The 25,763-nt window shown below is 43.4% G+C and overlaps 11 protein-coding genes across 11 annotated transcripts; 7 read left to right on the top strand and 4 right to left on the bottom strand.

Moving 5' to 3' along the window:
• Window positions 1-2,459: 2,459 nt before the first annotated feature.
• BYT42DRAFT_314605 (major facilitator superfamily domain-containing protein) lies at window positions 2,460-4,987 on the top strand. The gene is made up of 9 exons (XM_051562983.1): window positions 2,460-2,540; window positions 2,621-2,843; window positions 2,918-2,996; window positions 3,097-3,158; window positions 3,249-3,546; window positions 3,610-3,688; window positions 3,763-4,006; window positions 4,072-4,325; window positions 4,405-4,987. Exons 2-9 carry the CDS (start codon window positions 2,675-2,677, stop codon window positions 4,645-4,647), a joined length of 1,428 nt encoding a protein of 475 aa, XP_051423486.1. The 5' UTR covers window positions 2,460-2,540; window positions 2,621-2,674; the 3' UTR covers window positions 4,648-4,987.
• A 26-nt stretch (window positions 4,988-5,013) lies between these two features.
• BYT42DRAFT_644451 (uncharacterized protein) lies at window positions 5,014-7,711 on the top strand. The gene is made up of 7 exons (XM_051572635.1): window positions 5,014-5,840; window positions 5,914-5,984; window positions 6,059-6,213; window positions 6,287-6,443; window positions 6,532-6,923; window positions 7,005-7,492; window positions 7,559-7,711. Exons 1-6 carry the CDS (start codon window positions 5,066-5,068, stop codon window positions 7,447-7,449), a joined length of 1,995 nt encoding a protein of 664 aa, XP_051423485.1. The 5' UTR covers window positions 5,014-5,065; the 3' UTR covers window positions 7,450-7,492; window positions 7,559-7,711.
• A 295-nt stretch (window positions 7,712-8,006) lies between these two features.
• Window positions 8,007-8,525, top strand: BYT42DRAFT_496458 (uncharacterized protein; the record flags this gene model as incomplete). The annotated part of the gene is made up of 3 exons (XM_051564423.1): window positions 8,007-8,173; window positions 8,251-8,308; window positions 8,382-8,525. 3 exons carry the CDS (start codon window positions 8,007-8,009, stop codon window positions 8,523-8,525), a joined length of 369 nt encoding a protein of 122 aa, XP_051423484.1.
• BYT42DRAFT_314780 (uncharacterized protein) lies at window positions 8,523-10,023 on the top strand. Its single transcript, XM_051562984.1, has 4 exons — window positions 8,523-8,873; window positions 8,942-8,994; window positions 9,074-9,357; window positions 9,423-10,023. The coding sequence occupies exons 1-4, from the start codon at window positions 8,749-8,751 to the stop codon at window positions 9,687-9,689; spliced, it is 729 nt and encodes a 242-aa protein (XP_051423483.1). The 5' UTR covers window positions 8,523-8,748; the 3' UTR covers window positions 9,690-10,023.
• Window positions 10,024-10,357: 334 nt separating this feature from the next.
• On the bottom strand, window positions 10,358-11,782 carry BYT42DRAFT_495848 (uncharacterized protein; the record flags this gene model as incomplete). Its single annotated transcript, XM_051564384.1, has 3 exons — window positions 10,358-10,666; window positions 10,811-11,290; window positions 11,366-11,782. 3 exons carry the CDS (start codon window positions 11,780-11,782, stop codon window positions 10,358-10,360), a joined length of 1,206 nt encoding a protein of 401 aa, XP_051423482.1.
• Window positions 11,783-12,043: 261 nt separating this feature from the next.
• BYT42DRAFT_567662 (uncharacterized protein) lies at window positions 12,044-12,572 on the top strand. The gene is made up of 2 exons (XM_051568107.1): window positions 12,044-12,393; window positions 12,551-12,572. Exon 1 carries the CDS (start codon window positions 12,158-12,160, stop codon window positions 12,341-12,343), a length of 186 nt encoding a protein of 61 aa, XP_051423481.1. The 5' UTR covers window positions 12,044-12,157; the 3' UTR covers window positions 12,344-12,393; window positions 12,551-12,572.
• Window positions 12,573-12,817: 245 nt separating this feature from the next.
• Window positions 12,818-14,084, top strand: BYT42DRAFT_314535 (uncharacterized protein). The gene is made up of 2 exons (XM_051562982.1): window positions 12,818-13,875; window positions 13,930-14,084. Exon 1 carries the CDS (start codon window positions 13,134-13,136, stop codon window positions 13,770-13,772), a length of 639 nt encoding a protein of 212 aa, XP_051423480.1. The 5' UTR covers window positions 12,818-13,133; the 3' UTR covers window positions 13,773-13,875; window positions 13,930-14,084.
• A 679-nt stretch (window positions 14,085-14,763) lies between these two features.
• On the bottom strand, window positions 14,764-17,291 carry BYT42DRAFT_567656 (uncharacterized protein). The gene is made up of 4 exons (XM_051568106.1): window positions 17,234-17,291; window positions 16,570-17,166; window positions 15,584-16,504; window positions 14,764-15,495 (listed from the first exon to the last, which is right to left on the bottom strand). Exons 2-4 carry the CDS (start codon window positions 17,077-17,079, stop codon window positions 14,932-14,934), a joined length of 1,995 nt encoding a protein of 664 aa, XP_051423479.1. The 5' UTR covers window positions 17,080-17,166; window positions 17,234-17,291; the 3' UTR covers window positions 14,764-14,931.
• A 1,519-nt stretch (window positions 17,292-18,810) lies between these two features.
• On the top strand, window positions 18,811-20,934 carry BYT42DRAFT_545537 (regulator of G protein signaling domain-containing protein; the record flags this gene model as incomplete). Its single annotated transcript, XM_051565820.1, has 3 exons — window positions 18,811-18,888; window positions 18,991-19,534; window positions 19,607-20,934. 3 exons carry the CDS (start codon window positions 18,811-18,813, stop codon window positions 20,932-20,934), a joined length of 1,950 nt encoding a protein of 649 aa, XP_051423478.1.
• Window positions 20,935-22,317: 1,383 nt separating this feature from the next.
• BYT42DRAFT_567649 (uncharacterized protein) lies at window positions 22,318-23,569 on the bottom strand. The gene has a single exon (XM_051568105.1). The coding sequence runs from the start codon at window positions 23,369-23,371 to the stop codon at window positions 22,490-22,492; it is 882 nt and encodes a 293-aa protein (XP_051423477.1). The 5' UTR covers window positions 23,372-23,569; the 3' UTR covers window positions 22,318-22,489.
• Window positions 23,570-24,160: 591 nt separating this feature from the next.
• Window positions 24,161-25,757, bottom strand: BYT42DRAFT_567645 (uncharacterized protein). The gene is made up of 5 exons (XM_051568104.1): window positions 25,507-25,757; window positions 25,131-25,392; window positions 24,932-25,061; window positions 24,521-24,821; window positions 24,161-24,427 (listed from the first exon to the last, which is right to left on the bottom strand). Exons 1-5 carry the CDS (start codon window positions 25,576-25,578, stop codon window positions 24,359-24,361), a joined length of 834 nt encoding a protein of 277 aa, XP_051423476.1. The 5' UTR covers window positions 25,579-25,757; the 3' UTR covers window positions 24,161-24,358.
• Window positions 25,758-25,763: the final 6 nt, after the last annotated feature.

The raw sequence follows: 25,763 nt of genomic DNA, 5'->3' as shown, positions 1-25,763 counted from the left end.
GCAGTTTTGAAAAATGATCAATAATAGATTCGGCGTTGCTTGTGGGTGTGACGCCAGTGGCAGAGAGGCAAAAAGACCATCATCGGGCAGGTAGCTCCTCCAAAAGACAGAATTTCAGAATCCAAGGATATCAGCACAAAATGCCTTGCTCGGGAGGTTGCAAAATGTGAACAAGCAATTTAGAAGAAGGACTCTTTGTGGCCGGCCACAATCATTCAAAAACATTGGTTCAAATGCGTTCAACCTTCTTGTGGGAAATTTTTGGCATAAGCATGATACAGCAACATCGTATTTCCAGTTTGGGATGGACAAAAAGTTGCGTAGAGGCGTGCTGAACGTAATAATAGAGGTAGGAAACTTTTCGATTTTAAACTCTGGCGTGAAACCGAGACATGGTCAGCAAGGTGTTGCGTGCTCAATGGTGGATCAAAGCAAAAAGTGGCGAGACCCTTTGGAATGGAACGGGACCCCAAGGTAAAATAAATTCATCCACTGCAGAGATCGGATCACTATACAGGGGGAGGTGTATAAAGCTTTCAAGTAAACATCAGTCGTCCATTGGCAAGCCCTGCCTGATGGACACCCGAAATGCCGACCTTTTCAGGGCAACCCGACCTGAATCATTGACAACGTGCATTGCTTTTTCTGTTAGTGAAGGATGTGGCCCCATTGCTCAAGGAACAGAGGACCAGATCCGCTTGGATGACTGCATAGAACGTTGCCAATTATCAAAGATAACTGTCTGTCTTTCATGCACAATATATGAAAATGGAAATGTGTCCGGTGGTGCCTCGTCGCTAGACGTTCGTCGATATCTTTATTGTGAGAAACAAGAAAAGGAAACAGTTTACGAGGAATTGAGGACGAACAGTCTCGGAATAGAAATGCATCCTGATGAAAAGCGACATGATACAAAAAGAGTCTGTGAACTTTATGAACTTGTCTTTGACGGATCTTGGTTCAAATGTTGAGTGAGATGTGTTTGCACAATATACATAATTAAGAATCCCATGATAAGGCACAAAATAGATACTCAATGGAGCGACAGCACCAGTGATGATGGCGAGCAGCCCTGCTTTACGAGTTCCAGAAAGTAGACATCCTTCTCGTAATAACAGATGTAGTGCGATGCAAGTTGGGCAAAGAGATTGTTTAGCTTTATATGTTACATTTGCTCTCCGTCGTATTTATGATGATTAGTCATCGTCCAAAAAAATGCGTACTTGTGGTCACATTGACATGACGCCTCGTACGCCGTTTTTTGATTTCGATGGCGGTTAAACTTGAAAACTCTATTGGATTACGGTGCGAGAGAAATATCCCAAATATAAAAGTGTCGCTTTTCATTTTAAGCGTACAACAAAAGTATTTTCGCCGATCCTGTGCGATGCCCTGCCTGTGCATCTTTGGGCCATGCATTTTCAATTTTTTTTTCTTTTTCCTGTATGCAGAATCCGCCAATAAACAGAAAAATGCAGCCACATAAGGACTGCACATTGTTTTCTTGTTGCAATTGGTGCTGTGCAAGCTCAGGTAGAATAAATGATAGGGAAAAATGATAAAGATGAGCCTGATACGGAGATAGGCTCTCTGGAAATAATTGAAAAACCGGGCGCTGATGCTCATTCCGGATATCTTTGTTGTTGTCCTAAACTCAGAGGTCATCATAAGAGAAGGGATGACTCCGAATTCTCGGAGAATGATTTTCGTTTTTTTATTTATCTAAACACCTTATATCGTGGGGATGGAGATGAACTTTTGCGCGCACCATCATCTATTGGTGATGTCGAATGAGGATAGTAACAATCAATTTGAGAGTCCTCAAGTCGGCCATTCAATTGCACAAGGTGCGATTCGATCCATTCAGTGGATTTATGCCATTTCCAGGCAGATCGGCAATCGCATGCAACAAAAAAAGACGACATCATGCTTTATGCTTGCATGTTTACGTGCAGCAATGAACATAGAGAAGCAGCGGAATAAAACATGACATTCGGCAATATGTATCTCGATAATGAAAAAATAGTATTTACCATATACAGATACGAGTTTGGTACCAAAAATTGCAATGACTTCATGGATGATTTACGAACCTTAAAGGTATTGCTTGACTCATCATGGAGGTTATTTATGCTGGACACGGACAGTCATGCCTGGCCATCGTGAGCAATCTGTATGAAACCGTGATGAAAAAACAAACCTTATATAATGTGAGACTCCTTCTCTTTTCTTTTTATTCACACGAACACTATTCAACCCGTCAGCGAGCTCGTTCTTTCAATTTGAGCACGAAGCTGTGTGACATTGACGTAGAGGACAGATGAAAAGGTTCAACAGGATAGCTTTTTTTCCATTGCTGCATGGAAAAAAAAAAGGTCCAACCACGGCATCACATGTAAGAAAGTGCCGCTCAGTTAGCGTTGCTGAATTTGTCAGCTACCGCAGACACGTTGTCCATTGGTGGCTTCTGTTGCTTGCCTAGTGTTCAAGCGCAGAAAAAAAAAGACCAAACTGTATAAAGAGGCGACCACGCTAGTCGGGTAAATAATTAGGTTCCCGAGAAAAAAGTTTAACGCGCTCATTCACCGATCCCCGCTCTCTGTAAAAAAATATATAAAAGAATCTGATCCAAAAAAAACATGGTTGAACCCTGATTTATCACGGCTTATTCGTCATGGCTCAACCGCAGCATCGAAAAAGCACTTCATCCTCATCGTTCGATCCAGCCAATGAGTTGACTATTACAGCTCCCCCAGATCTCGAGAAACAATCGACAACCGAGAAAAATACAGATCATTCATCCCAGTTGGAAAAGCTGGATACAGTTCATACAATTCATACAAGTACGTAGGCCTATTTTACTTATCAAATGAGTCGAATTCACGTCTGGTCCTAAATATTATTATCGTAACAACAGATGTAGACGCGGGTAGTATCATTGAGCCACCTTCAGATGCGGCTTTTTATGAATCGATTCCAAATGGTGGTTATGGCTGGTAAATTAGTATTCTGATTCGTGCTATATAAAACCTTCCAAAAGAATGTTTCAAACTAATGAAGATCGTTCTTTTTGATTTTTTTTTAATTTTTATCCAGGTTCATTGCTGTCGCTGGATTCCTGAGTAATTTTGTCATGTTTGGCGCCGCTTCTATCTGGGGTACGTATGATTTCAAGAAAAAATTTTTCTCTGCGTGCAGAAACAGTGATTCATTTATGCATAATTTGTTGGTCCCTTTTTTCATTATAGGTGTTTTTTCCAATGCATATGCAACTTCGATTCTGCAAAACAAAGCAAGCAGCGTCGAACTTATGGGCGTCGGATCCACAATGATTGCCTGTCTCAATTTGCTAACTCCGTTAAGTCCTGTTCTCGCTAAACTCGGCGCTCGCGTTGTCATGGCGATTGGAAGTGTCATGATGTCTCTCGGTCTCATTCTTGCAGGCTTCAGTTACGAAATTTGGCACTTGTACCTCACGCAAGGTGTGCTTTTTGGCTGTGGCGCCTCTCTTGTTTACATGTCCATCGTGTCAGTCGTCCCTCAATGGTAAGAGTTCAATCTCAAGAATTTTTTTTTTTAAAAAAAAACGAAAGACTGATCCCCGATTAGGTTCACTACGCGACGTGGTACCGCTATGGGTATTAGTTCTGCTGGCACAGGCTTTGGCGGTCTCGCTCTGAGTCCAATGGTACGTTTTTATCAATTGTAAATATTATTCATAAAGAGGAACAAGAATTAAAAATGTCATGATCATGTATGTAGGCAAGTTCGTTAATCGCTCAATATGGATTGCCTTGGGCCTATCGCATTATTGGGCTGATGTCGTTTGGTATCTGTATGATCTCTACATTTTTGATGCGAACCCGTCTCCCGCCCAACTTTAGAAAGCAACCCATTCGATCGCCCATCAAACCTGAAATGCTCAAAGACATGAACTTTGTCCTCTGGTTGCTCGGTGCCGTAATTGCACTTACAGGATACTTTATTCCACTTTACGTTCTTCCCAGTACGTAGCTATCCATATTATAGGAATTCCACCATAGCAAAACTAACATGCGTTTTCTTTTCTAGAATACGCCGCTTCTGTTGGTGTCAGTGCTGCTAATGCATCGACGATTGTCGGTGTGGCATGTGCCTTGAACGCCATTGGCCGTCTTGTCTTGGGTTGGGTGGCTGACAAGATTGGTCGTTTGAACATGTACATTATCGCCAACATTTTTGCCGGACTGTTTTGTATGCTTCTTTGGCCTTTTGCAAAGACGTATGGTGCACTCATGGCATTTGCTGTGCTGTGGGGTACTGTATGCGGCATTTATTTTGCATTGGTAAGTTACAAAGCATCATTACCTAGTTTTTTTTCTCTTGGCTCATCATGCTTATATTCCATCATTTTCATTGATATAGGCGCCTCCGATTACCGCGACCATTGTTGGTATGGAAAAGACTTCGTCAGGTTTAGCTATTCTGTTTGTTGCCAGTGCCGTCTCTTCGGTTGGCCCCCCTATTGCTTCGGCGATTCAAACGGCAACTCCGAATGAGGGATACATCGGCGTACAAATGTTCGCTGGTTCCGTGTACATTTTTGGATCGCTCATGTGCATCGTGCTGAAGATCAAAATGACCAAATCAGTCTTTGCCGTTATTTAAGTCCCCATTCCCTAAAGCATACTATTCCATTTATTTCTCTTACCCGCATAACAAGAAGCATTGTACTATATCATACAATTATAATTTTCTCTCTTTTTCTAATACATGTATATCCAATAGAAGTTTTTTTTTCTTGATTTCCTTTTTGCTTTCGAGGGCCGCGTTTACCCCACACATCATCAGCCCCTGAAGATGACCCATCCGCCTTTGATTTGCCCCTTATTGTTTTCTACTTTATTTTTTTTTCCCATCGGTCTATTGAAACAATAAGAAGTAAAACTTGAGAGTTTCTCCATCTATTTTACACAGCCACGTCCATTTAATTTTTTTTTCTCTGCTTTCACCGTTTTCTATTGTTCCTCTTTCTTTTTTTTTTTTTGGTTGCTCTTTTTTTCTTTTTCTTTTTTACCTTGTTAGCATGACAACCCAAGAGCCGGCCAGTGAACGTACTCGGTTGCTTGGTGTGAGTTCAATCAAGAATCCAATCAAGTACACGTCACCTTCGTATGTTCAAGAACAACTCGTCGACCTGCGTGAACATACAATTGATGTGCGCGAGCAAGTGATTAATATCGTAACAACGTCGGCCGATACGGTGACTACCATCAATCCCACCAAGGTGGCTCATCCTACCGTGCCTTTGGAACGGTTGACGGATAAGGTGCAAGATATTCTGGTCTTTGGCGACTTGAAACAAAAGACGCGCGTCGAAAGCAAGGAGAGTGGCAACGAAACCGTAAAAGTCAGCCAACACACGGAAAAATCGACTTCACGTGGCATCGGTGGCGAAAGCAGTAAGAGTGAACTGGTGGCCAGTGCATTTCGAATGGCGAGCGACCATTGGAAGGATAGACAAGAAGCCAAAGGCAGTAAAGGCTCAAGCCAGAGCTTGGCTTCGTCGTCATCCGTATCACTAGGTAATGCATTACGACTGCCTGAAATGGGATTGCCCGATGTGAACATGCCCAACTCCGCCGAACATGTATGGAGTGTCGCCAAAGGCGCCTCGGTCTGTGCCGTCATGTCGTTGCTCAATGAAAGCCACAAAGGATCCGCGGCAATGTCCGACACGGCCAAAGCCAATATGCAGCAGCTGGCCCTTTCAACACTTGAAATGGGCTTACGGGATTCATCCGCAACCGACCACGTCGTTCGAGAAATGCTTTGCAAAAAATGGCTAAACGGGACTTCCGGTAAGTGCCATTTTGGGAACAATGACGATCTTTCTTTTCTTTTTTCTTTCTTAACCCCGTTTTCCCCATTTAGCCTTGGAATGGGCGATCAAAAATGATTGCCAAATCTTTCTCAAAGATCCACGCGTTGCATCGGCTATTGAGGTAAGCCCCAAATAAAGTTACGGCCCATGACGAGAAAAGACAAGCGTGCCAACAGAATCTGTGTGGGTTCACAGGATACCTGGAAGTATGGTCCCGATTGGAGGGCGGATCCCAATCATCCCAGTGCAGTATGGAGAAATGGCAACGACAATAGCAAACCACCCACATGGACGGTTTTTATCATCACTCGACTGTTTTACAATTATCTGGCCCGGTGGGCTTCTCCTAGGTAACCAGACAGATATCAATCCGTCGGGTGATACGGTGCGTACTGATTGCTGTTTGGCATGGCAATGCAAAAGATATCAAGATTTTATCGGCCTATTTAGTCTCTTCGTGTACCTGCTCCTTCATTTAGCCACGGTGATAAACGAAGATTACACGGATTACGAACCTTACCCTTATGAATATGCATATTATTTCTTTGTCATTTCAGATACAGTGTTGGAGGTTTGGAAGGTATGGAAGCGAAACCACATGATTCAGTGAAACACATTGTCTGCTGGTTTTTAACCTTTTTCTTTTTTTGGGGGGGGGGAACTCACAGTTACTTGCTCATCCTATCCAAACATTGCGTCGAGGATCGAGTTATTTGGCACTGATATGCGTTAGCTTGCTTACAGCTGCCATGGCACTTCGTTTTATAGGACTGAACGGAACTGATTTGGAAGTGCAGGCCGGACAGTTAGAATTGTCTCATGTTTTGATCACCTGCGCGACCCCTTTAATGGTGCTTCGACTCTTGGGAGCGAGTAATGATCTTTCATGGTCAATTGTAAAGTTACAATTTACCATTGGTGCATGTTTCGCGGACGCCCTTGAAATCATGCTGGCCGGTATAGCGGTTATCCTCGCCTTTTGGTTGGCGCTTGGTGCTCTTCAACATAATGATATGTCTTACTGGGACATGCTCCGTTACTTGATTCTTGGTGCTCTTCAGTAAGTAGGGTAAAAATAGTGGATAAAAACATCCGTCCCTTGAAGCTAAGCTCCATTTTTTCTTTCCGATGGGGCCATCAGCTCACCTAATATTGGCGACACCATTCAATATCGACCTTTTTCCGCGGGCATTCTACTGGCCATCTACATGTTCCTCATCTCGACGTGTGTCGGCTCTTTCCTCACCGCGTCATTTTTATGTACAATGTCAAATATGAAGTCGCGTCTGGCCGACAAGAAGCAAGGCATGGCTTACCAACGCGCGATGCGGCCGGCTACACTGGATGCTTTCATCCCCAATACACTCATTGAACTGCCTTTGGCGATACTCAGTGGCTTGCTACGATTGATTTTACGGCGTAAAAATCGGATCGTATGGTTGGAACGTACCCGACAAGTGCTTTGGTACATGGTTTTCTCGCCTGTCATTCTTATTATCGGCTTCTTTGATCTGTTATCCTTTATGATGCGAGCGGGAAAGCGGATCAGTGGCCTGAAACCTAAAATTGTACCCAGTGTTCTTTAAAATCAGCTTAATCTGAATAAAAAACGGTTTGAGTGTTCCTATGGTAACTTATGCCAGCTTCAATTTTTCTCTTGGAATAAAAGAGCGCTTACATGCTTTCCACGTGTAGATGGGTCGCCGCTGACCTCGGTAGCGGCCTTGGAAAAAAATTGTGAATGAAAGGAAGGCACAGATGGAATGGTTCGTTGGTTTTGGCTGGAGAAACCGGAAACACGGTTGGGAATGGGTGATAATTGGCGGGATATGAAATTTGCAAAGCCGCTTCTTTTTTCCTTTTCATATGGGCCTTGATGGATTCTGTATCTTTTTTTGTTTAGCCTTGCCCCTTGTTTTTCCATCTCACATCATTTACTGTTTCGTTCAAGCCAAGCAATACTCTCGTCGCCATTGCAAGCTTTCGTCTCATTAGAATAAGCCCATTGAAAAATAAGACACAAAACTGTAAGGACCAGGGACGACATTGGATGGGCCTATTTTTTTTCTATTGTTTCGTTTTACTCAACGTCTTTGGTTTTTGCACGCTGGTTTAGTCCATCTACATTGACCTATTCCTCACCATGGCGGCTGAATATAAACAAAAGCTTTATGAAATTCAAAGAAGAGGGGAGAACAAGACGTGCTTCGACTGTGGCGCTCCTCACCCCCAGTGGGCAAGTGTGTCCTACGGTATTTTCATCTGTCTAGACTGTTCTGGTGTTCATCGCTCGTTCGGTGTGCACATTAGGTTCGTTCTATTGCCTCTACTGTACTATTTTTGGTTCGAACCTTCCAATAACATGTACAATGACATCTCATTCTTAGTTTTGTGCGCTCCATTGGTATGGACAAGTGGTTTGATGATCAGTTACATAAGATGGACGTAAGTGAGAAACAGAAGTTTCGAACAAGTGGAGCACAGATGACAACGACACATCACTCAATCCGTTTGGTAGATTGGCGGCAATGCCAAAGCCAAGGCTTTCTTTGAATCGCAACCTGATTATTCGCCCAACCTCAGTATGACACAAAAATACAATAGTCATTTTGCCGCCCTTTACCGCGAAAAGGTAAGAAAGGAAAATAATGGATGCCCATAGGGTGTCACCAAAACGCATGACGGGCTGACTTCGCTTTAATATTTTATCCAATGACCAGCTCGCGGCTGAAGCTGAAGGTCGATCATGGACGCCTACACCTAGCACTGCGTCGGCCAGTAAACGCGGTACCGCCGTGGCAGCATCGACACGTTCCTTGAATTCCACCTTGGGCAACAGTCATCGTAACGGATCGTCATCGTCGTTGTCAGCGCAACGGTCTCCGATGGGGCGAACATCGCCTGCTAGCTTTGGCAGTGAATCTTCTGCTAATGGAGGTCTCGTGAGTGATAAATCAAAGAACGAGGCCTATTTTGCCAAGCTCGGTAGCGCCAATGATTCCAGGCCCGAGTACGTTATTTTTTTGCATCATTTTTGGTTCTTGAAGCTGAAAGGATGGGGTCTAATATGCATTGCAGGAACTTACCTCCCAGTCAAGGCGGCAGATACACGGGTTTCGGCAATCCTGCTTGTAAGTGTGGAGCTTCATGAGACGGGATGAGAGGGGATGGTTCGAACGAATCTTAAAGATGGCTGACCTGTTGGTGTAGTTGAAAATAAGCCATCCAACAACTACGGCAGTGGCGCGCCACCTGATCTCCACGATATGATCTATGAACCTTTGCAGGCACTTTCAAAGGGTTGGACGTACTTTTCAATGGGAATGGAAGAATTGGGCAAGGTAGCGGCTGAGGGAGTGCGAGCTGCCGCGCAAGGAGCCGGTCAACTCGGTCGTTACGCTAATGAGAACTATGTAAAACCTGCGCAATCCACTTTGAGTGATCCCGAATTCAGAAATAATGTCAACGGTTATGTTCACAGCTTTAGTCAAAAGGTAAAAACGACAACACTCTTTTCCAGTATACCGCAGACTAATGAGAACATACATGGCCCTTCTAGACTCAATCTTTGTATAACGGACTCGGCGCAAGCAATACGAGCTCGTCTCACAGCAGTGCCAACAACCAAGACGATGGCGATTTCTTCAACAACACCATCTCCTCGCTTCAACAGGAAAAGAGTAGTCCTGCCAGTTCCGGTTACTCATCCCCTGCGCTCAATGGCTACGGAAGCTCCGCAACAACACGATCCAGAACCCCTCTTAGACAATCTGCCGCGAAAAAGACTTCGAAGGATGGCTCGGATGATGAATGGGAAGGATGGTAGAGCTGTATCTTCCATCTTTTTTCCTCCCTTTTCGCCCGCTAATTTTTCAACCATGTCAAATCCTGCTTTCTATCTTCATTAGAGTTCTTCTATTCTTTCTATATCACTTTTTCTTCTTCTTTTATCGTTCTTCTCCTTTGGATATCGATTGGTCCTTCCTCTTTTTCTTCCCCTTTTTTTTTTTGGAAAAAAAAAATACTCAGTAATACCGTTTCAGTTTATTTGTAGTAATCATCAGACAGTAAAATTGTCTAATGCAATGCCACAAAGATCAAAAGGTTTCTCATGATCTTGATTAAAAATAATACGAATCGCTTTGAAAGCCAATACATCGGGGCATTCCATTTCTATCCTTAGTCGACCTAGTGATACTACTTTATCCACCATCTTCAAACGGCAGTCTACCTACCAGTAGATGAAAGTGTGATAAATGAATTTTGTTCTTTTGCTCAGCACGTTATGAGGGTGCTTACCCAGATATCTTTTGGTAAAACAGAGATGCTCCATGAATAGTTGGTGGTATTCGTCGATGGCGGTAGATGCAAGTCAAGATACCGTGCACGAATGGTTCCCACCAGATTCAAACCGAAATAAGAGCCTTGTTTGGGTGCTGCCACAAAATAAAGCATGAGGACATGTTTCAAGACCTTGATCGCATCCTCATAAAACTACTCACGCAGGTACGAATGCCAGCAGGTGGTGGGATTGGAATCCACGGCACGGTGAAACGCATGCAACGGCCAGCCGTTGCGAGTTGGAACGTCACTTTCGTAGTAAAGCGCTTCAAAATGACTGAGGCTTGTGAAATTGTCGGTACTAAACGGCAATAACTGCGGGTTCGGCATTGGGTCGATATCGGTGGTAAAAATGCATCTATCATTTGTACAAGATGCTCTATGATGCACAACATCAGGGTTAGAAAAGAAAACGGGATCAGGTTGAAAAATCAGTATTACATTTGGAAATGCAGATATTACCTCGAATTGCGATCTGTAAGAGGGGGGAACGCTTCTGGTATTTCCGTCTCGATATGTGTGTTGTTTTGCTCCAGGGATTGAAGAGCGCCATACTAGAGATGTCATGAATTCATGAACTAGCTGTTATGCATAATAATCACTTACCAATGCTCGATGCAAGTCTGGATTCCTGAATAGGTCGGTCTGCGGTTGGGTCGGCAGGATCGGGTTGGCGAGTAACCACGGATACTGGTTCATCCATAGCGAAAAAAAGATGTCGGCCGTTTCCACGGTAGATAAGTGGCTATTCTGCAAAGGCAGTTGTGATAGAAATTGTTGTGCAGCAGATTTGGACACATAACTGCCAAAGCCAAGATAAACATAGCCTGTATGTAATTGACGTTCCGTGTTCGCAAACCGCCAACGGACGTGGTCGACGTAATGGCCCGGGTCCACCGTGGCATGAACAATGTCAGGGTTTCGTAAAAAGTTTGTATACAAAGTATCCATATACGGATTTAGCCATTGATCATCCTGGAAATAGCAATAATCTGTAGTAGCTTCCGCACAGAGACTGAACCGGCTAGTGGCACTGTCGCGTCCGTGCGGGTCGAAATATCGGACAGGAATGGAAATATTGGTTGGCTACGCTCGACGCATCAAAAAACACAGCTTTTTCTTCCGAGACCACCATGTTTCTGCTGCGCTTCTTACCTTGACAGTCGCACCTGCTTGATTATAGATATGGATCTCCTGTATGAATGGGTATTTGGAGAGATGATTCACGACGTGCTCAATGCTGGAATCATTGGTGAAGCAATGAACTATGGCCGTGACAATCTTGTAGTTATTCAGGGCTAATGCTTCGGGAATAAATAAACTTGGCGTATAGGTGCTTTGCTGCTCCACAATTTTGGAGTTTTGTATTTGAGCTTGCCACGATGATTGTCGGATGGTGCCGTTGAACGTGAGCTCGACGTGAGTATCGTTGGCATATGACTGGCGAGAAATCCAGAGAGAAAACGAAAATAGAAACGCGACTAAAATGATTCGTATATGTATTGATCGCCTTTTCAGCGTCGATAATAAGTCTTTCTTCAAAGAAATATTCACAAACTGGTTCTCTATTAATAACATAGGGTCGAAATTCACAAACTGGTTCTCTATTAATACCATAGGGTCGAAAATGAGACCGTAACTCACAAAAAAGGAAGCGATTGTTTTTTTTTTTCTGAATTTTCTATTCGCTGACGGCGTTTGCAACTGTTGCTTGAAGCTATCTCGATTAATGGTGATTGGTTAATTCAATCAAAAAAGTTGCGAGGGGTTCATGAAAAAAGTTTAATGGGGAGGGGAGAGCTTTTTTTTTTTTTTTTTTTTTTTTGAAAAAAAAGGTGGTTGATGTTGTTTGCTTTACAGTAGTCTTTGTTGCTTATTGTCTTTTCTAGGCTTCTCGACCCACTGTCTTCGCCGAAAAAAGGAATCGTCCGCTGATCGCTCCGCGAAATCTAAATGCAGAAGGTTTGTGTAATGGGACGAAGCCCATTTGGCGACCACTTATTCAAAGTGGAATCCCGAGCGATTCACATATCGGCATCTTTCCAAACATCCCGCTTATCCGTTGAAGTCCCGCAAAGCAGCTTCCTGCACGGTCAGCATTTTGTTATGACGATCAACAAGTCGCCAGGCCAATGGTGACCTATGTTCCCATGATGTGTTTAGCCTTTTTCCAAAGGTGCTGTCATCAGGTAACCTACGATCAGAAGGCTGATGTGCAAAATGAAGCGAAAGATCGTCATGGGGCATGCCCAGATGAGGAAATCTCAAAAAAGGGGTCTTCTCACGTGACGAAATCCATCCCTGTTCTAGGTCCCCAAGGATGAACTGATATTGATTGTTTCATAGGCCAATAGCACAGAGTGTTGATGAAATTTATTCATTGTGTAACAAGTCAACAGTGCAGAGTACAGATGGATGTGGGGATACCTCAGCCATCAACATCCGCTGCCACAATTCAAAAAAGATGTAACCTCAGTCACCAGACGTCACAAACCGATGATCGACGCTTGCCATAGCAATTCTACAAACATCTTTTCATTTGAGGTTGCAATCAATTGTACGGGCGGCCAAGGTCACTGACGATATGAAAAAACCCGAAAAGGCAGACAAGTATTTGGCAAAGAAGAAGACAGAGATAGCCCAACCAAACATGTGCCAAGGGGTGTATGGGAGCTGGCGGATAAAGTTGGCATTGACAATGGAAGCGTACGCGAATACGGTACAACAAGCAATTCTGTTAAAGCGACGATTAGCCAGTGCGAAGCCTGGAAAGCGTATGCTCTTGAGCATTTTGACTTGGTCGCGGCCGCAACAGATCTGAGATTGCTTCAGAAAACCACGAAAGAAAACGAATCGCAACTCCGTACTTGCTCAATGAAACTGCAGAAATTTTTTCGATCGGTCTTGCAACCGAAATGGTTGACCATTCATGGAAACGCTCGATAAAACTGCTATATTATTAACCGACGATATTGGCGAGCTCAATGCCATTGTTAGGGGAACAATGCTTCGTTATGTCTCATCGACAACGACCACAGGTTATCCGTTGGCATCACTTATCCCAGCCGCAGCAATCCGTGACAGCAGATTTTTGAACCACGAAAACTGCTTACCAGTCGATCCTCCACAAGAATTTGAGGATGACAACGAAGATTACACAAGGATTTTTAGTCAAGAACACATTCAATATATCCATCAACAGTACCTGGGAAGCTCCCGAACCTCATCGGCAGAAAAGCATCCGGTGTGGAAGAAACTGCATGTGGATGGCTTCAGCGACGACCCCAAGATGCCTAGAAGTCTATCCCAAACGACCGGCGCGGTACAGGTCTTTGCAAGAAATACCATGAAGATGTGGAGCGGAGCTATTGTGAATAAAGCAGCTGAATATGTCGTACGAATCCTCTTGCGTTTGATCCTTGCTCCGACGAGAGAAGCTGTCCATCAAAGCATGATCAAGAAAATGTCAGAAAAAAAGGAGCAAGCAACCGATCATGCGTTAAGAGACAATCGCAATGTGCAACGAAATCTTCTTTATTTTGAAAAAAAAATACTATCATCAATGTGAAAATCATTTGACACGTTGCCGGGACGAAGAAGAGTATCAAAGGTGGCAGACCCGTCTGTACCAGTCACAAGTACGCTTGGCTCGGATTGACGTACAATGCAAGGTAAAGTTGATTTAAGAATTGGTTTAATGGTTCTCATTCTAATATACATCGTAGCCACTGACGCAAAAGGGTAACCGAAAGCAGCGTAAACAAAATTCTTAAATCTAGTTCGTTTGATACACTTATGTAACTCAAATTAACCGGTAAATGGATGTAACGTATCAGATCAATCGTTGGTTGAAAATTGGGTGGACCCAAATTAGGCAGTAGGATCGTCGTCCAATCCGGACTTGGAAACAACGATCGGAGCCTTGAGGGGCCAATATGTTGAATCGATTGGTCGCGCAAGAAAACAAAGAAGGTGTGAGGAGAAGAACATGATCACCGAAAAAAATTAATTGACTGAACGGAATCGCAGCTGTACTACCAGGTATTTGTCAGTATCATTCACAGCAATTCCATCTGGACATGCCTGCCATCAGGCTGAAGACCCTTTGCCTTTGCATTGCCAAAAATAAAAACTACAACTACAATACTACAAATAAGCTTTTTGTAAGCCCGTACCAATTAACTGCTCTCATTTGATAAATCTTCAGGTTACATTGTTGATTCAAATAGGTATACTTGTGTACGTACGCATTTTGTGGGGAGGTTGAGCCCCGGTTTTTTATTGGTCTACACGTCATTATGAGCTGTGTATGGTAGACATATTGTGAAAAATAAACACATGGCCATGGGAATGCCCATTAATAGGATCGTTTTTCTGCGATGCGTCGTCGGACCAATTTCAGGCCGGAGTGAATGATAGCAGGGACTTGAAATGATGTCTACTGTAAAATACTTGTCAGTGGGCAGAGCACTACGAATCCGGGAACCGTCAAGTCAGTTGGAATATTACTGCAAAAGCTCCCAAAAATAGGCACACGAACCCTAATTTAAAGATAGCAGCATTGGTTTTAATTGGGTTCCAAGCAATGTAATGTGTATTTTTGACTACAATAAAAATTGGTGGAAAAAATAATAATAACAAAAAAAATATAGTCGATGGTAAATGAAGAAAGGAAAATGATATCTGTACAAAGGGAATGATGCTTCATAGAACGGGTGTCAGTTCGTTTAGGGTGACGTATTTTGGATACGCATCAAGCAGTTATGACATTTAAACACAAGGGCATTGGCCAGACTGTACTTGTTCTTCGCATGGGGCCCTGCGCCCATATTGTATTTGCCAGTGTCATTGGCGGTTAAAATCACCTGGATCTCCTTTTCCGCTTCTTCATATTTCTTGTCGAGCATCAGCAGTCGTGCGTTTTCGTAACGTGAGAAATAATAGATATAATGATCAAGACGGATGCGATTAGCGTGATCCAAGACCTGCTGGATTGACTCTTGGTGAATACGGTGGAGATGCCCAGCATCATTCTTTGCATTTTCTTGTTCCAATAACGAGCGGGCTGTCAATGCACGCAAGTAGTAGGCCAGGCACAGATCATCGTCGAAATTTTCGTGGTTCTTTCGACCCGGCAATTTTTCGATTTCTTCGTTGATGACGTCCAAGTTCTTAGAGAGAATGGCATGCGGCATAAAATCAAAGGCCGTGAAAGCATTGAGGATTTCAAGATCGGGCATCAGCAAGTACTTTTGACTGAGGAATTTGCGGGATTTTCGTGACACGAATTTCTAAACATTCCCGTCGATTAAGCTGAGCGTCAATACGGTGCCACCCGCAGTAATCAAAAATTTATTGGGGAAATTCGTTTAAACTTACCTCCATTGGAATAGATTTTCCGGCAATCTTTTGCTTTGAACTTTCCACCTGTCCCATCAACTCGTCGACGCGGTCAAGCAACTCCTTCTTCTTGTCGTGTTCCTCCTCCTCGGACAATGACTGAGCAATCAAGTACAGAGAAACGGCTTTCAGGTAGGTATACACGGCCTTGGACCAGTTGCTCTCGTCGCACAGTTTATGATAAATGTCGTAACTCTTTTGCCAGTTCTTCTCGACAAAACTGATGACCCCCAATTCCCAGTAGCACATATGTTGCAACTGCTTCCAGTCCTTTTGTGTCTGGATGGCTTGGTCATACTGAGCTTTGGCCTTTTCCAGTTGGCGCTTGCTGGTGAGTAATCGACCATTTAGATATAAAAAAAAGACGCCCGATGGATATAATTTAAGGTTGTACGACAGAACCTTTTCTGCGAATGGTTCGTTGACTTGAGACAAGGGCATCATTTTGGATAAGACGATATGATACATGATGAGCACCATATCGCACAGCTGTCTTCGCAGCCCTTCATCTGGGCCTTGTGATTCGGGCATCTCGTCATCCCCTAATTCGTCCCAACCGCCAATGGATTCCAGAACAGCTAAGCCATGGCTACGATCCGAAGAGAATCCGATAAATTCAGCGACCTTGATCACGGAGCTGGGTAAGAGCGACAGGATGATGTTGAAACAGCCAATTCCGAGCGCGACTCCCGAAGTGAAGTGGTCGTCGAGTCCGTACGTTGAAATATCCTTGCCTTCCGCCGCTTCTTGCTTCACAAAATCGACATATTTTTCCAGATTACAATAGGTAGTATAGCTGCTGCGGATACTTAAACTTTCTCGCAGGAAGCCCATCACGCTCTCATCGTGGATCATACTCAAAAGTGCTTTCAGCAAATATGCTTCGGCATATACCAGTTCCTAATGAAACCATCGATGATGAGTATCTAACAAAGAGCGCAATAGAACAAGAATGAAATAGTTACCGCATGTCGTTCCACTCGGGTCATTGATTTGATGTGATCGAGATTGCTGCTGCCTTTCATCCACGTTGTAATGTGACCGAACCATCCTCCCGGTTTGCGTAATGCTCCGGCGAGCTGGATTGTCTTTTTGAGCGACGAGAGGGTCGTCTGTACGTCACATTGTTGAAAAGTCATCATACACTTGAGAAACAAGATGAACGATAAACCGAGAGAGTAATACATGGAATCAGGTTTCTCCTGCAAGATGTTCTCGGCCTCTTGGATACGGGAATCAAGGAATAAATCCAGGGCACGTCTCACTTGGAGAATATCATCGATCAGATCATCGTCTGAGGATGTAGAGGAGGTGCTGGAGACAGAGGTCGACGGACTGTGGGTCCTGGTACTGGATGGAGACGAAGAAAGTTTATCGGTAAAGGAACCGAGACGTGATATAGACCGCAGTGATGGGATCTTTTTGTCACTGTTTCCGGGTCGAAATAGTGGAAGGCTTTTCGACTTTGATGGCATAGCAATAACGTGGATCGAGAATAGCTGAGAAGAGAGCAAAAAAAAGATGGCTTTAAAAAAAAAGAACCGATGTTAAACGATCCACACCTGAGATTAAATGAAAAAAAAAGGTTAGTGCTAGAGTATCGTCAACGGCTCGGTAAAAAATTTTTACCTGTTGGGAGGGTTTCAAAAGAACCACTGATTCCCGTCGCTCCGATCGGGGCATGGAAATTACGGCGCAGCATTTTATCCGTATCTTTTTCACTCACGAATTACGAACCAAATACCATGCAACATATAGTAATCTCATACGAATGGGTGGGAAAAAAATATAAGCGCGTGGTGACATGTTGACGGTTTCATCGCTTGGACAACCAAACAAACAAAATTGCATGCTGATCATTAAACAAATATGTCTCGCCGAAAAATCTTTACAAGTGAAATGAAATTCATGGCGTCATTCAATATCATAATTTTCCTGGTGAATGTGAAATTTGCATATAAAATTGGGAATATTGCTGAGCGACTCTGGAAAACCCGTGAAGCGGATTAAAGATAGTTTCTCATAATCCACGAACGGTGTTTCAATCCTGCTTTTTATTCAACATGGCAGCCAATCGTCATGGTTGCCTTTTCCGGGCGAGTCGTGGGATGGCTTTCGCATAAACATATCATGTCAACAGGGTCCATAACAACAAAAATAAAGCTGTACCAGCGTTTCATATGCATGGTCCAAGGCTGAACAATAGAACCACGATTGAATGACTTGGTTTCAGCACCGATCGATCCCATTTTTGGTTCAACGATATCTAACTGATTTCCTCTTTTTTCACCAGTTATCTAGTTAAAAGATTAACTCTATTTCTTCTTATGACTTTGCAGCTGTCCGACTTCCTCATGGGTCACTTTTTTCCATGAGATTAAAAAATAAGGTAGTCTCAGAATCAGTGACTGGTTTTCAGGCAACTCACTATGAAGCGACGGTAACCATCGGAGACACATCTTGTGAGTCGGTTGATGAAATTCACGGTTCTGCAGCAAAAAAAAAAAAAGGTTGATCGGATGCTACAGAATGACGGGCAGCAAGTGACTCTCGCAACACTCTACAACCGTGATGCCAAACATGGGCCCAATAAAATTCTTGCTGCCGCGTAATGGGTTACACCAGGAGTTTGTGCTTTATCCATGTTTGTGCAAAAGTGCCGAAGTATCCAAAATGCCAATGCGCCGTCTCCAGCCAATAGAAAGATGGCTCGCCCGTCAGGTCTCTCCTTTCACTTCCAAGGTATGCCAAGTAGGCTGAATCATTCCAACTTTTGACGATATGAAAAACGCTGCTTATAACAACACCATTAAACAATTTATTTTCTTTGTCAAAGATCCGTAGAGTTTGAATTTTTTTACGACATCGGAAAATAAGGGATACAACGAAGGCCATGGGTCGGTCTTGGCCTTCTTTTTCGAAGAATACAGGGGCAACAAATGAGAACAGACCTCGTGTAACGGCCTAAAAGTGGATGGACCGGGAACGGCCTACCAACCATGGTGAGAAAAACGTGTCATGAACTTGACAGACCGAGTTTCCAGAGTTACACATGGAAGACCAAGACAAGGTCCATCGCAGAAGCTTTTTTTCGTGTATATAAAGATTCGGCATTCTATCCAGCTTATTTTTCTTCTCATTGCATTTCCTTTGTCCGTTTATTCCATTATTTTTTGTTTCCTTTTCTTCTTTGGCTTTCTACCGTTATGCCCAATAGCAATACTTCGTTTTCGACGTACACAACGATGATGCGGGTCAACAGCGGCGGCCGACCTTATGCAAAGGTAAATTTCGAAGCCATTCTTCATGTATCTTTTTTTTTACACAAGTTTTAATAACATGTCAATTCTTTTTTTTTTTCTTCATTTTGTTTTCTTTTTTGACAGGACCTGCATGATTTATTTTCAGCGCTTCTCATTCAATTACCCCTGACGGACCATCGTTCACTGTTCCGCACCTACCATTCGACATTTACAACGGACGAAGCGGTGGAAAGACTGAATGACTTGAAATTTACTCACATTGTTCGCAGCCCGGATCCTGCCGACCCTTCACGTCAATTGGCGACACGAACCACCACCACTTTTAGCATGTCGCGCGATATGGCGAAAACCCTCGGTCAGCATTTTCTCAACGCACGCCTGGCAGAAAACGTCACAGATCCTCAAAATCGAACAATCAAAGACAAAGGCATCTGGCAACCGACGCCCAAGGGGAAATTCATGATCCAGGATTTCAGCCAGCGCGCCCGCGTCTCCATCAGCCATATGCAAGAAACCCTCGCACGGATTGAATCGTTCAAAATTGTTCAATTTGAACGCCTGGCAGATACAGATCAGCTTTCATTTGCCAGAGCCAATATGACCAATGCATTCCGAGTCATGATGGATTGGTTACCGACCGACGTGCTGATGGCAGACGATGTAGGGGGTAATTATTATTTTCACAACAGGCCTGACTCACTGAGAGACATATCAATAATATCCCTTTTTTTCCAATTAGGCATCAAGGAAAAATCTTTGCAGGATTATAAATACACATTTTATGGCTACCAGTGCTTTGAATGGATCAGCGAGTATACCACGGTGGTGTCACGAGAAGAAGCTGAAATGATTGCTTCAGAATTTGTTCTCTACGGCTGGATTCACCAGATCATTGATAAATCGAGTCGAACGAATGGCGTAAAAGAAGACGCGGTCCTCTTCAAGGCGACTCGGTCTACCCTATACTATGTCACCGAGCGAGGCCGCAAAGTGCTTGGTTGGGCCAACGGCAATGACGATGAAGAGGCCGAAGTTGAATCCAAGAAATCCGTACCGGCTATGCGTCGTAGCTCCACCAAGACAAGTGGAATCAAGAACGACTATGTGAACCGACTCTTACCCACCGAAGAAACCGCGCCGGCTCCAACCATTCCCACCGCTACTGTGACGGAGAAACGTCAACGAGCGACGTCCATGGAAGAGAAAGAAGCATTGAATCAAGCCTACGATTTCGGTTTCAACAAGCACAACGCCGGGTCGGCACCATCGGAAAAGGCAAAGAAAGAAGGGTCCGCGGAAGAATCGGCTTCGGAGCAAACACTGCGTCAAGGGTCTATGACACCAATGGAACGCGCCTTATCCACATCGTCGCATTCGTCGGCGTCTCAGGACAGCGGATTTGAAGTGATGGTGTCGTCCCCCGCCAACTCGCGGCCTTCCAGTATGGTGGAAAACGGTTTCGGTGAAGATGCCCCCAAAGACTCGCAATGGGCTCGGTTACGGCAAATCCTGGAGGACCCTCTTTTACGCATGTATTTCCGTGATTTTATGAAGGCGAACTTTTGTGAAGAGAACGTGAATTTCTGGGTGGATTACTATATGCTACGCAAGAAATTCCGTCACACCAACGGTGAATGCACCGAGTTTTTATCGGATTGCTACGCTATCTACGACAAATATTTGGGCCCCAATGCGGTGTCGGAGGTGAACATTGACCATGCTTTGCACAAGGAAATTTTAACGTTTGTCGGATCAACCTTCTCGGTTGTCCCTGGCGAGTGTTCAAGGGATTTACCATTCCTGTCTGCGTCTTCGACGGTGATCCAAGCTTCTGTGGCTATCAACATGCCCGCCGGACCTTGCATCAAGACGCTGCTGCGAATGTACGATAAAGTAAACGAACACATTTGTCGACTCATGGCTCAGGACTCGGTGCCTCGGTTTGTGAAAACGACCAAGTACCAAGAATTGATGGCTCACCATCCACCGTCACCTTCGATCAGTCGCGATCCCTCGCTGGAAACGGTAGCCAGAATGGTGCCACAAACGGTTTCCGAGACGTCGTAAAAACCTTGTTTTAAAAAAAGAGAACCTGTTATTTATTTGTTTTGATGTTATCTTTATGCCCACAACACTCGTTTTTTTTACGCTATGCACATCCGTTCACCCACCCACCATCTCTCAGGACCACATTCGCGCGCAAGAGCAAAAATATCCACAGACACAGACACAGATCCAGTCACACCCGCAGCATTCTTCCAATTACCTGTTTCTTGTTCTTTATTACTCTGTACTTTTTGATTCTCTTTTAACAAAGAGCACCCTTCGTTTTTTATTTATTTTCATCCCCTTTTCATTCACTTTTTCATTTAGCATGTTGCATTCATTTTCAGTTGTATAGCTTGCTTTCCTTTTTTATTTGTAACTACCATTATTACTTGCCCTTCACAATCATTGCATATTTTTACTTCCTCACCCATTGCCCTCTTTCGATACCGTTCTTAAATTACATGTATATCATCTGTTCAAAAGTAAAAAAAAAGAGCCCAATCTAGGCTCTTGTTTCTTTCATATTTTTTCTTTTTTGCTTCAACAAGGTGCAAGGTCGCAGGTGGTTCAGACGGAGCCTGAAAGGCACCCGTGAATCCAGTTGGAAAGAGACCCGCTCAAAATAAGACAGGCTGTCCACGACGCACAGACTCTTATCCATTATAAGTTTGCTGTAAAAAAAACCAGCTTTTTTGATAGTGCTATATTTTTGTAGCACAATTGCATTTATGTACCTACCTTGCAGTCTGAATGGTTCACCAACTATAGGAGGTCAATAGAAAAGAAGGATATTTCAATAAGATCACCGAAACGATGGAAATGTCCGAGCTCTCCTTCTGGAAACTAGCCTTCGAAACCGAACGCCTTAAAGCTAACGATTAAATTCATGAATCAAGCGGCTAATGTGAGCTATTTCTATCCGGTTAAATGTTTCCACAGCTTAAAATACTTACTGCGCGCAACATGGTCGCATGTCACCCGTGTGGGACCACAAACCAATAAACCTGCAATAACATTCATGCTAAGCTAACGGTAGACATCGACCCACTTATTCTCATCCATTATCAGTAGAAATAATCATACGTTCCAAAGCAGACACTTGTTCTGCGAATCCACTGTGCAACACAAAAATCCCAGTCTCGAGTGGCTTATTTGTACATACTGTAGATTATTCTACTTAATATCTGTAACGGCAATGGCTCGTTGAGAGATATTGTACACCGTAAACTATGCGCAGCCATCAAACTCCTTTTGTTCATAAGAGTAAGACGGCTTGTAAAGGTCTACATTTAATAATTACAAGATTGGTCGTTCCACTGAGAAAATATCCCGAACATTCACAGCAAGGCCGTTAAGGAAGTTGCCATCCATATTATTTTCTTTGTGAAAGAAAAAAGAGTACGCATATGTTTGAATAAACTATCAAGTTTCATGCAATCTTTTTTTTTTCCGTCAGAGTTGACCGTGATTTAGGCCATGTTTTATGATTACAAAATTTTCAGACTCCGTCTTCATGTAAATTGATCAGACAACAGGTTTTTCGATTCATACTTGAGTGATTTTCTAATATTCATCATCTTCTTATAATGCGTGTTTGACAACGTCGCAACCGTGCTGCTGAAGCCGCCGCCGCCGAAGAAGCTGAGAGGGAGATCAAAAAAGCGGTAGAAGGACGGGTTCTTTGAGTTGCTTGTTTCAAACGAGAACGACCGTTGTTATCGTCACCATCGTCGTCGTCATCATCGTCATCACTACTGCTACATGAGTCGTCGTCGTTTTGATCAATCGTTGAAACTGTGAGCGAGGGCATGGACATGACTCGTTGTTGTTGTTTATGCACTGGGGCTAGGAGGTGTGAATCGTCGTACTGATCGGTCAAACGGCTGTACACTGGAGGCTTGGGATGTGGTGGAATGGGCGCGTCCGTGGAAGGAAGGATTAGCTGAGACGCCAGTGTCAATGATGCATAGGCTTTGGGAGATGGTGAGAGTTGGGGACGATAACTGACGATCCTTGGGTAGCAACGTGCGATATCGAGCGAGATTCTAGCACGCGCAGGAGGCAAGGCTTTATCATATTGAAGACTACTGTAGCAGTAACGTCGATCTCGTTTTCTGGTCGGATCATTTATCAATGGGGCTAAATCGTCACCGTCGCTTTCGATGTCTTCCTGTTGTTGTTCTTCTTCTTTCTCTGGTTCTTCCACGATAGACAACGATTGGTAATTCAGATCAGCGGATTTGGAACGCTGTAGACAGGTTTTGGTAAACTTTTTTTCCGCTTGATGATTAGCGTTGCCATTGTTACAGAAAAAGGTATCGGGTGACGGTGATGATGTGGAAGATGAAAGCGGAACGAATTGGGATCTTGATTCCGACCGGAGCTTTATAAAACGGGATGCATACTGAAGCAAGCTTTGCCGGCGTCGTGGACCCGGCGGTCTTGACGCTGCCATGGCTCGATTCGAATGACGATTCAAGGGAAAAGGAGCAAGGAAACAAAAGGATAGGAAAGAAACTGGGCTTGCTCACCAAGCCAATGGAAATAAAATAAAATATTGAATGCGACGATCACTCACACACGCACACGCAAAAACAACAATAGAGATAACTATAGAAGAGGGAAAAAAAAAGAGACAAAAGGGAAAATCGACTCAGCAGCCAATGCCATCTATCTTTTTTTTTCCTCTCTTTTTTCTTTATTCTAAACATAGGAGCACAATGATTGATGATGTCCAAGCAGCAGATAGATTCATCTACTTTGCGCTCCCTGCATTCGTCATCGCCGTTACAGAGCGTAACTGGGCTCCTTATGGTTGGGTGAAGTTCATCTCTTTCCGTGGAGAGTCTTTGTTTGTACTGCAATAGTATGGTCTTTTTTTTTTCTTCCTTTGAGTACTCCTCTTTTTCTTTTATGTGTATATGAACTCGTTAGCTCAGTAATGAATATAACTATTTCCAAACACATTAGGGAAAAAAGTGGATAGACTGACTGAGCAACAAGTGCAGGATGAACAGGAGGTGTTTCACAGATCAAAGTAATATTTGAAATTGAAAATCAAAAAAAAATAAGCAGATCATTGCTAAATTTGGCAATCAAAATTCACGGCGTGAAAGTGGCAAAAATCACCACAGCACTTTCTTGTAATGGATTACAGTGACATCTTTTTCATGGATGTTCTCATGATAGAGTTCGGACACCCTTTTTTTTCTTTTCTTTTTCTACTCAAGTCAGCAACCATGCGGCCTGTGTGTATTTTGGGAAGTGATAGTCCCCATTTTATCATCAAGTATGAAATAATTTACAAGAAAGTTTAGGTATCAATTTACAGTGATATACAAGACAAAATAAGAAAAGGGGTTGGGGGGGGGTGTTTAGAGAGTGGTTGCCGTAAAGAAATGAATGAATGAATCAGGGGAAAAAACAAGGTCACCGTAATGCTTCATGCATCTAATAACGGCGTGACTTCACTTGTGCTGATGCAAGTTATGTCTCGCTTGCATATAGGACACTAACAACAGTAAACAATAGTGTGATTAGACAGGGTTTTCATCATTCAGCATTATATTATTCAACTTCATCCTGCTGATGGCCGAAAACTTACAAATTTCTTTTGAGTGGTCAGCCAGGCATCGACGCACGAGACGTGAAAGTCGTGTTTGCAAGGTAACACGCGCAATTCATCGCCGTCGGCGTAATCTTCCAAACAGATGGCGCACTCTTCGGCTTCGTTTTCACGGATCTTTTCTCGACTGAATATTTTCATGGTGAGTTTCATGACGACATCGACGGGGGCCAAATCTTGCTTGTGTTTTTGTCGTTGACGAATTTTCCATGACAGATAGATGAACGACATCATAATACAGGGTGATATAATGACGATAATCAAAACATCGAACAGTGGCCTTGATGAGAATAGTTAATAACCCCAGTTAGTTAAAGTAGGCCCAAATTTCAATAGCTCCTGAGGATTCAGTGGTTGAATTGAACTGAATTGCATCCATCGAACATTTACCAGGTAATAAAGTCTTCGGGTTGCATGAGAACCATGAGTGGACCGTCGACGAGTTTGGTCAAGCGTATCAGAGAACGATATTCACGTCGTGTAAGGAACATGCTGGGGATCAGCACATCGGTGGTGTCACCTAATGATTTTCCTAATTAAGTTTTTTTGGAGGTTGGAAGAGGGGTCTTTTGATGAGCCGATTCCTTACCAGGCGCATACATGGTAACCCAGCTTGAATGATCAGGATCGCCCACCACCACGGCAATGGCGCCGCTCTTTTGCATATTCCGCACTTTAGTAATAAAGGAACATTGGCCTCGTCTGACAAGTGCAATCCAATTATCGTACACGGGTTCGACCACATTGCATGCGAACGGGTCTTGCGGTTCGATCAAATAGCCGAATTTCCCGTTTTCCAATAAACGCGGACCAAATGCAGCGGTGCGACCAGCGTAAGTTTCATTGGTTGACTACAAGGGGAAAAAAAAGAGTAGGCTCTCTTTTTAGAATTCAATCAATGGGGGTTCGTGTCCAATGGAAAATCCAATGCAAAAAGAAAAAAAATAACAAGTACAATCACCTACAATCACATGAACAGAGGCTTTGACTAGACCTAAATAAAGTGTCAATAAAAGGAGCCATGCAATCAACTTCATGGCAACAAGGCTTGTAACAAAAGCGTAAGAGAAGCGGTCTTGTTTTTTTTTGCACCGCACACACACAAAAAATAATGAAAACAAGGAAAAAAAAAGATGCACCCAACAGAGAATAAAAAAAAAGAGGAGCAAGACAATAAATATAAAGAAAGAAAAAGAGAGAGAGAGAGAGAGAGAGAGAGAGA

This window comes from Radiomyces spectabilis, assembly GCF_025331425.1.
Source record: "Radiomyces spectabilis strain NRRL 2753 chromosome Unknown BYT42scaffold_6, whole genome shotgun sequence".
Lineage (NCBI taxonomy): Eukaryota > Fungi > Mucoromycota > Mucoromycetes > Mucorales > Radiomycetaceae > Radiomyces > Radiomyces spectabilis.
The sequence above is the reverse complement of the archived record's forward strand: the minus strand, read 5'-3'. Positions and strand labels throughout refer to the sequence as shown.

Coding starts and splice junctions, on each gene's coding strand:
- BYT42DRAFT_314605 (XM_051562983.1), top strand. CDS start 2,675: ATGGCTCAACCGCAGCATCGAAAAAGCACTTCATCCTCATCGTTCGAT. Junction 2,844..2,917: donor AGTTCATACAATTCATACAA/GTACGTAGGCCT, acceptor TCGTAACAACAG/ATGTAGACGCGGGTAGTATC. Junction 4,007..4,071: donor TCCACTTTACGTTCTTCCCA/GTACGTAGCTAT, acceptor TTTCTTTTCTAG/AATACGCCGCTTCTGTTGGT.
- BYT42DRAFT_644451 (XM_051572635.1), top strand. CDS start 5,066: ATGACAACCCAAGAGCCGGCCAGTGAACGTACTCGGTTGCTTGGTGTG. Junction 5,841..5,913: donor ATGGCTAAACGGGACTTCCG/GTAAGTGCCATT, acceptor TTCCCCATTTAG/CCTTGGAATGGGCGATCAAA. Junction 6,444..6,531: donor CAGTGTTGGAGGTTTGGAAG/GTATGGAAGCGA, acceptor GGGAACTCACAG/TTACTTGCTCATCCTATCCA.
- BYT42DRAFT_314780 (XM_051562984.1), top strand. CDS start 8,749: ATGGGGCGAACATCGCCTGCTAGCTTTGGCAGTGAATCTTCTGCTAAT. Junction 8,874..8,941: donor GCCAATGATTCCAGGCCCGA/GTACGTTATTTT, acceptor TATGCATTGCAG/GAACTTACCTCCCAGTCAAG. Junction 8,995..9,073: donor GGGTTTCGGCAATCCTGCTT/GTAAGTGTGGAG, acceptor CTGTTGGTGTAG/TTGAAAATAAGCCATCCAAC.
- BYT42DRAFT_567662 (XM_051568107.1), top strand. CDS start 12,158: ATGCAGAAGGTTTGTGTAATGGGACGAAGCCCATTTGGCGACCACTTA.
- BYT42DRAFT_314535 (XM_051562982.1), top strand. CDS start 13,134: ATGGAAACGCTCGATAAAACTGCTATATTATTAACCGACGATATTGGC.
- BYT42DRAFT_567656 (XM_051568106.1), bottom strand. CDS start 17,079: ATGCCATCAAAGTCGAAAAGCCTTCCACTATTTCGACCCGGAAACAGT. Junction 16,505..16,569: donor CCCGAGTGGAACGACATGCG/GTAACTATTTCA, acceptor TGGTTTCATTAG/GAACTGGTATATGCCGAAGC. Junction 15,496..15,583: donor GAAAATCTATTCCAATGGAG/GTAAGTTTAAAC, acceptor GGGAATGTTTAG/AAATTCGTGTCACGAAAATC.
- BYT42DRAFT_567649 (XM_051568105.1), bottom strand. CDS start 23,371: ATGGCAGCGTCAAGACCGCCGGGTCCACGACGCCGGCAAAGCTTGCTT.
- BYT42DRAFT_567645 (XM_051568104.1), bottom strand. CDS start 25,578: ATGAAGTTGATTGCATGGCTCCTTTTATTGACACTTTATTTAGGTCTA. Junction 25,393..25,506: donor AAGCCTCTGTTCATGTGATT/GTAGGTGATTGT, acceptor TTCCCCTTGTAG/TCAACCAATGAAACTTACGC. Junction 24,822..24,931: donor CCCGAAGACTTTATTACCTG/GTAAATGTTCGA, acceptor ATTCTCATCAAG/GCCACTGTTCGATGTTTTGA.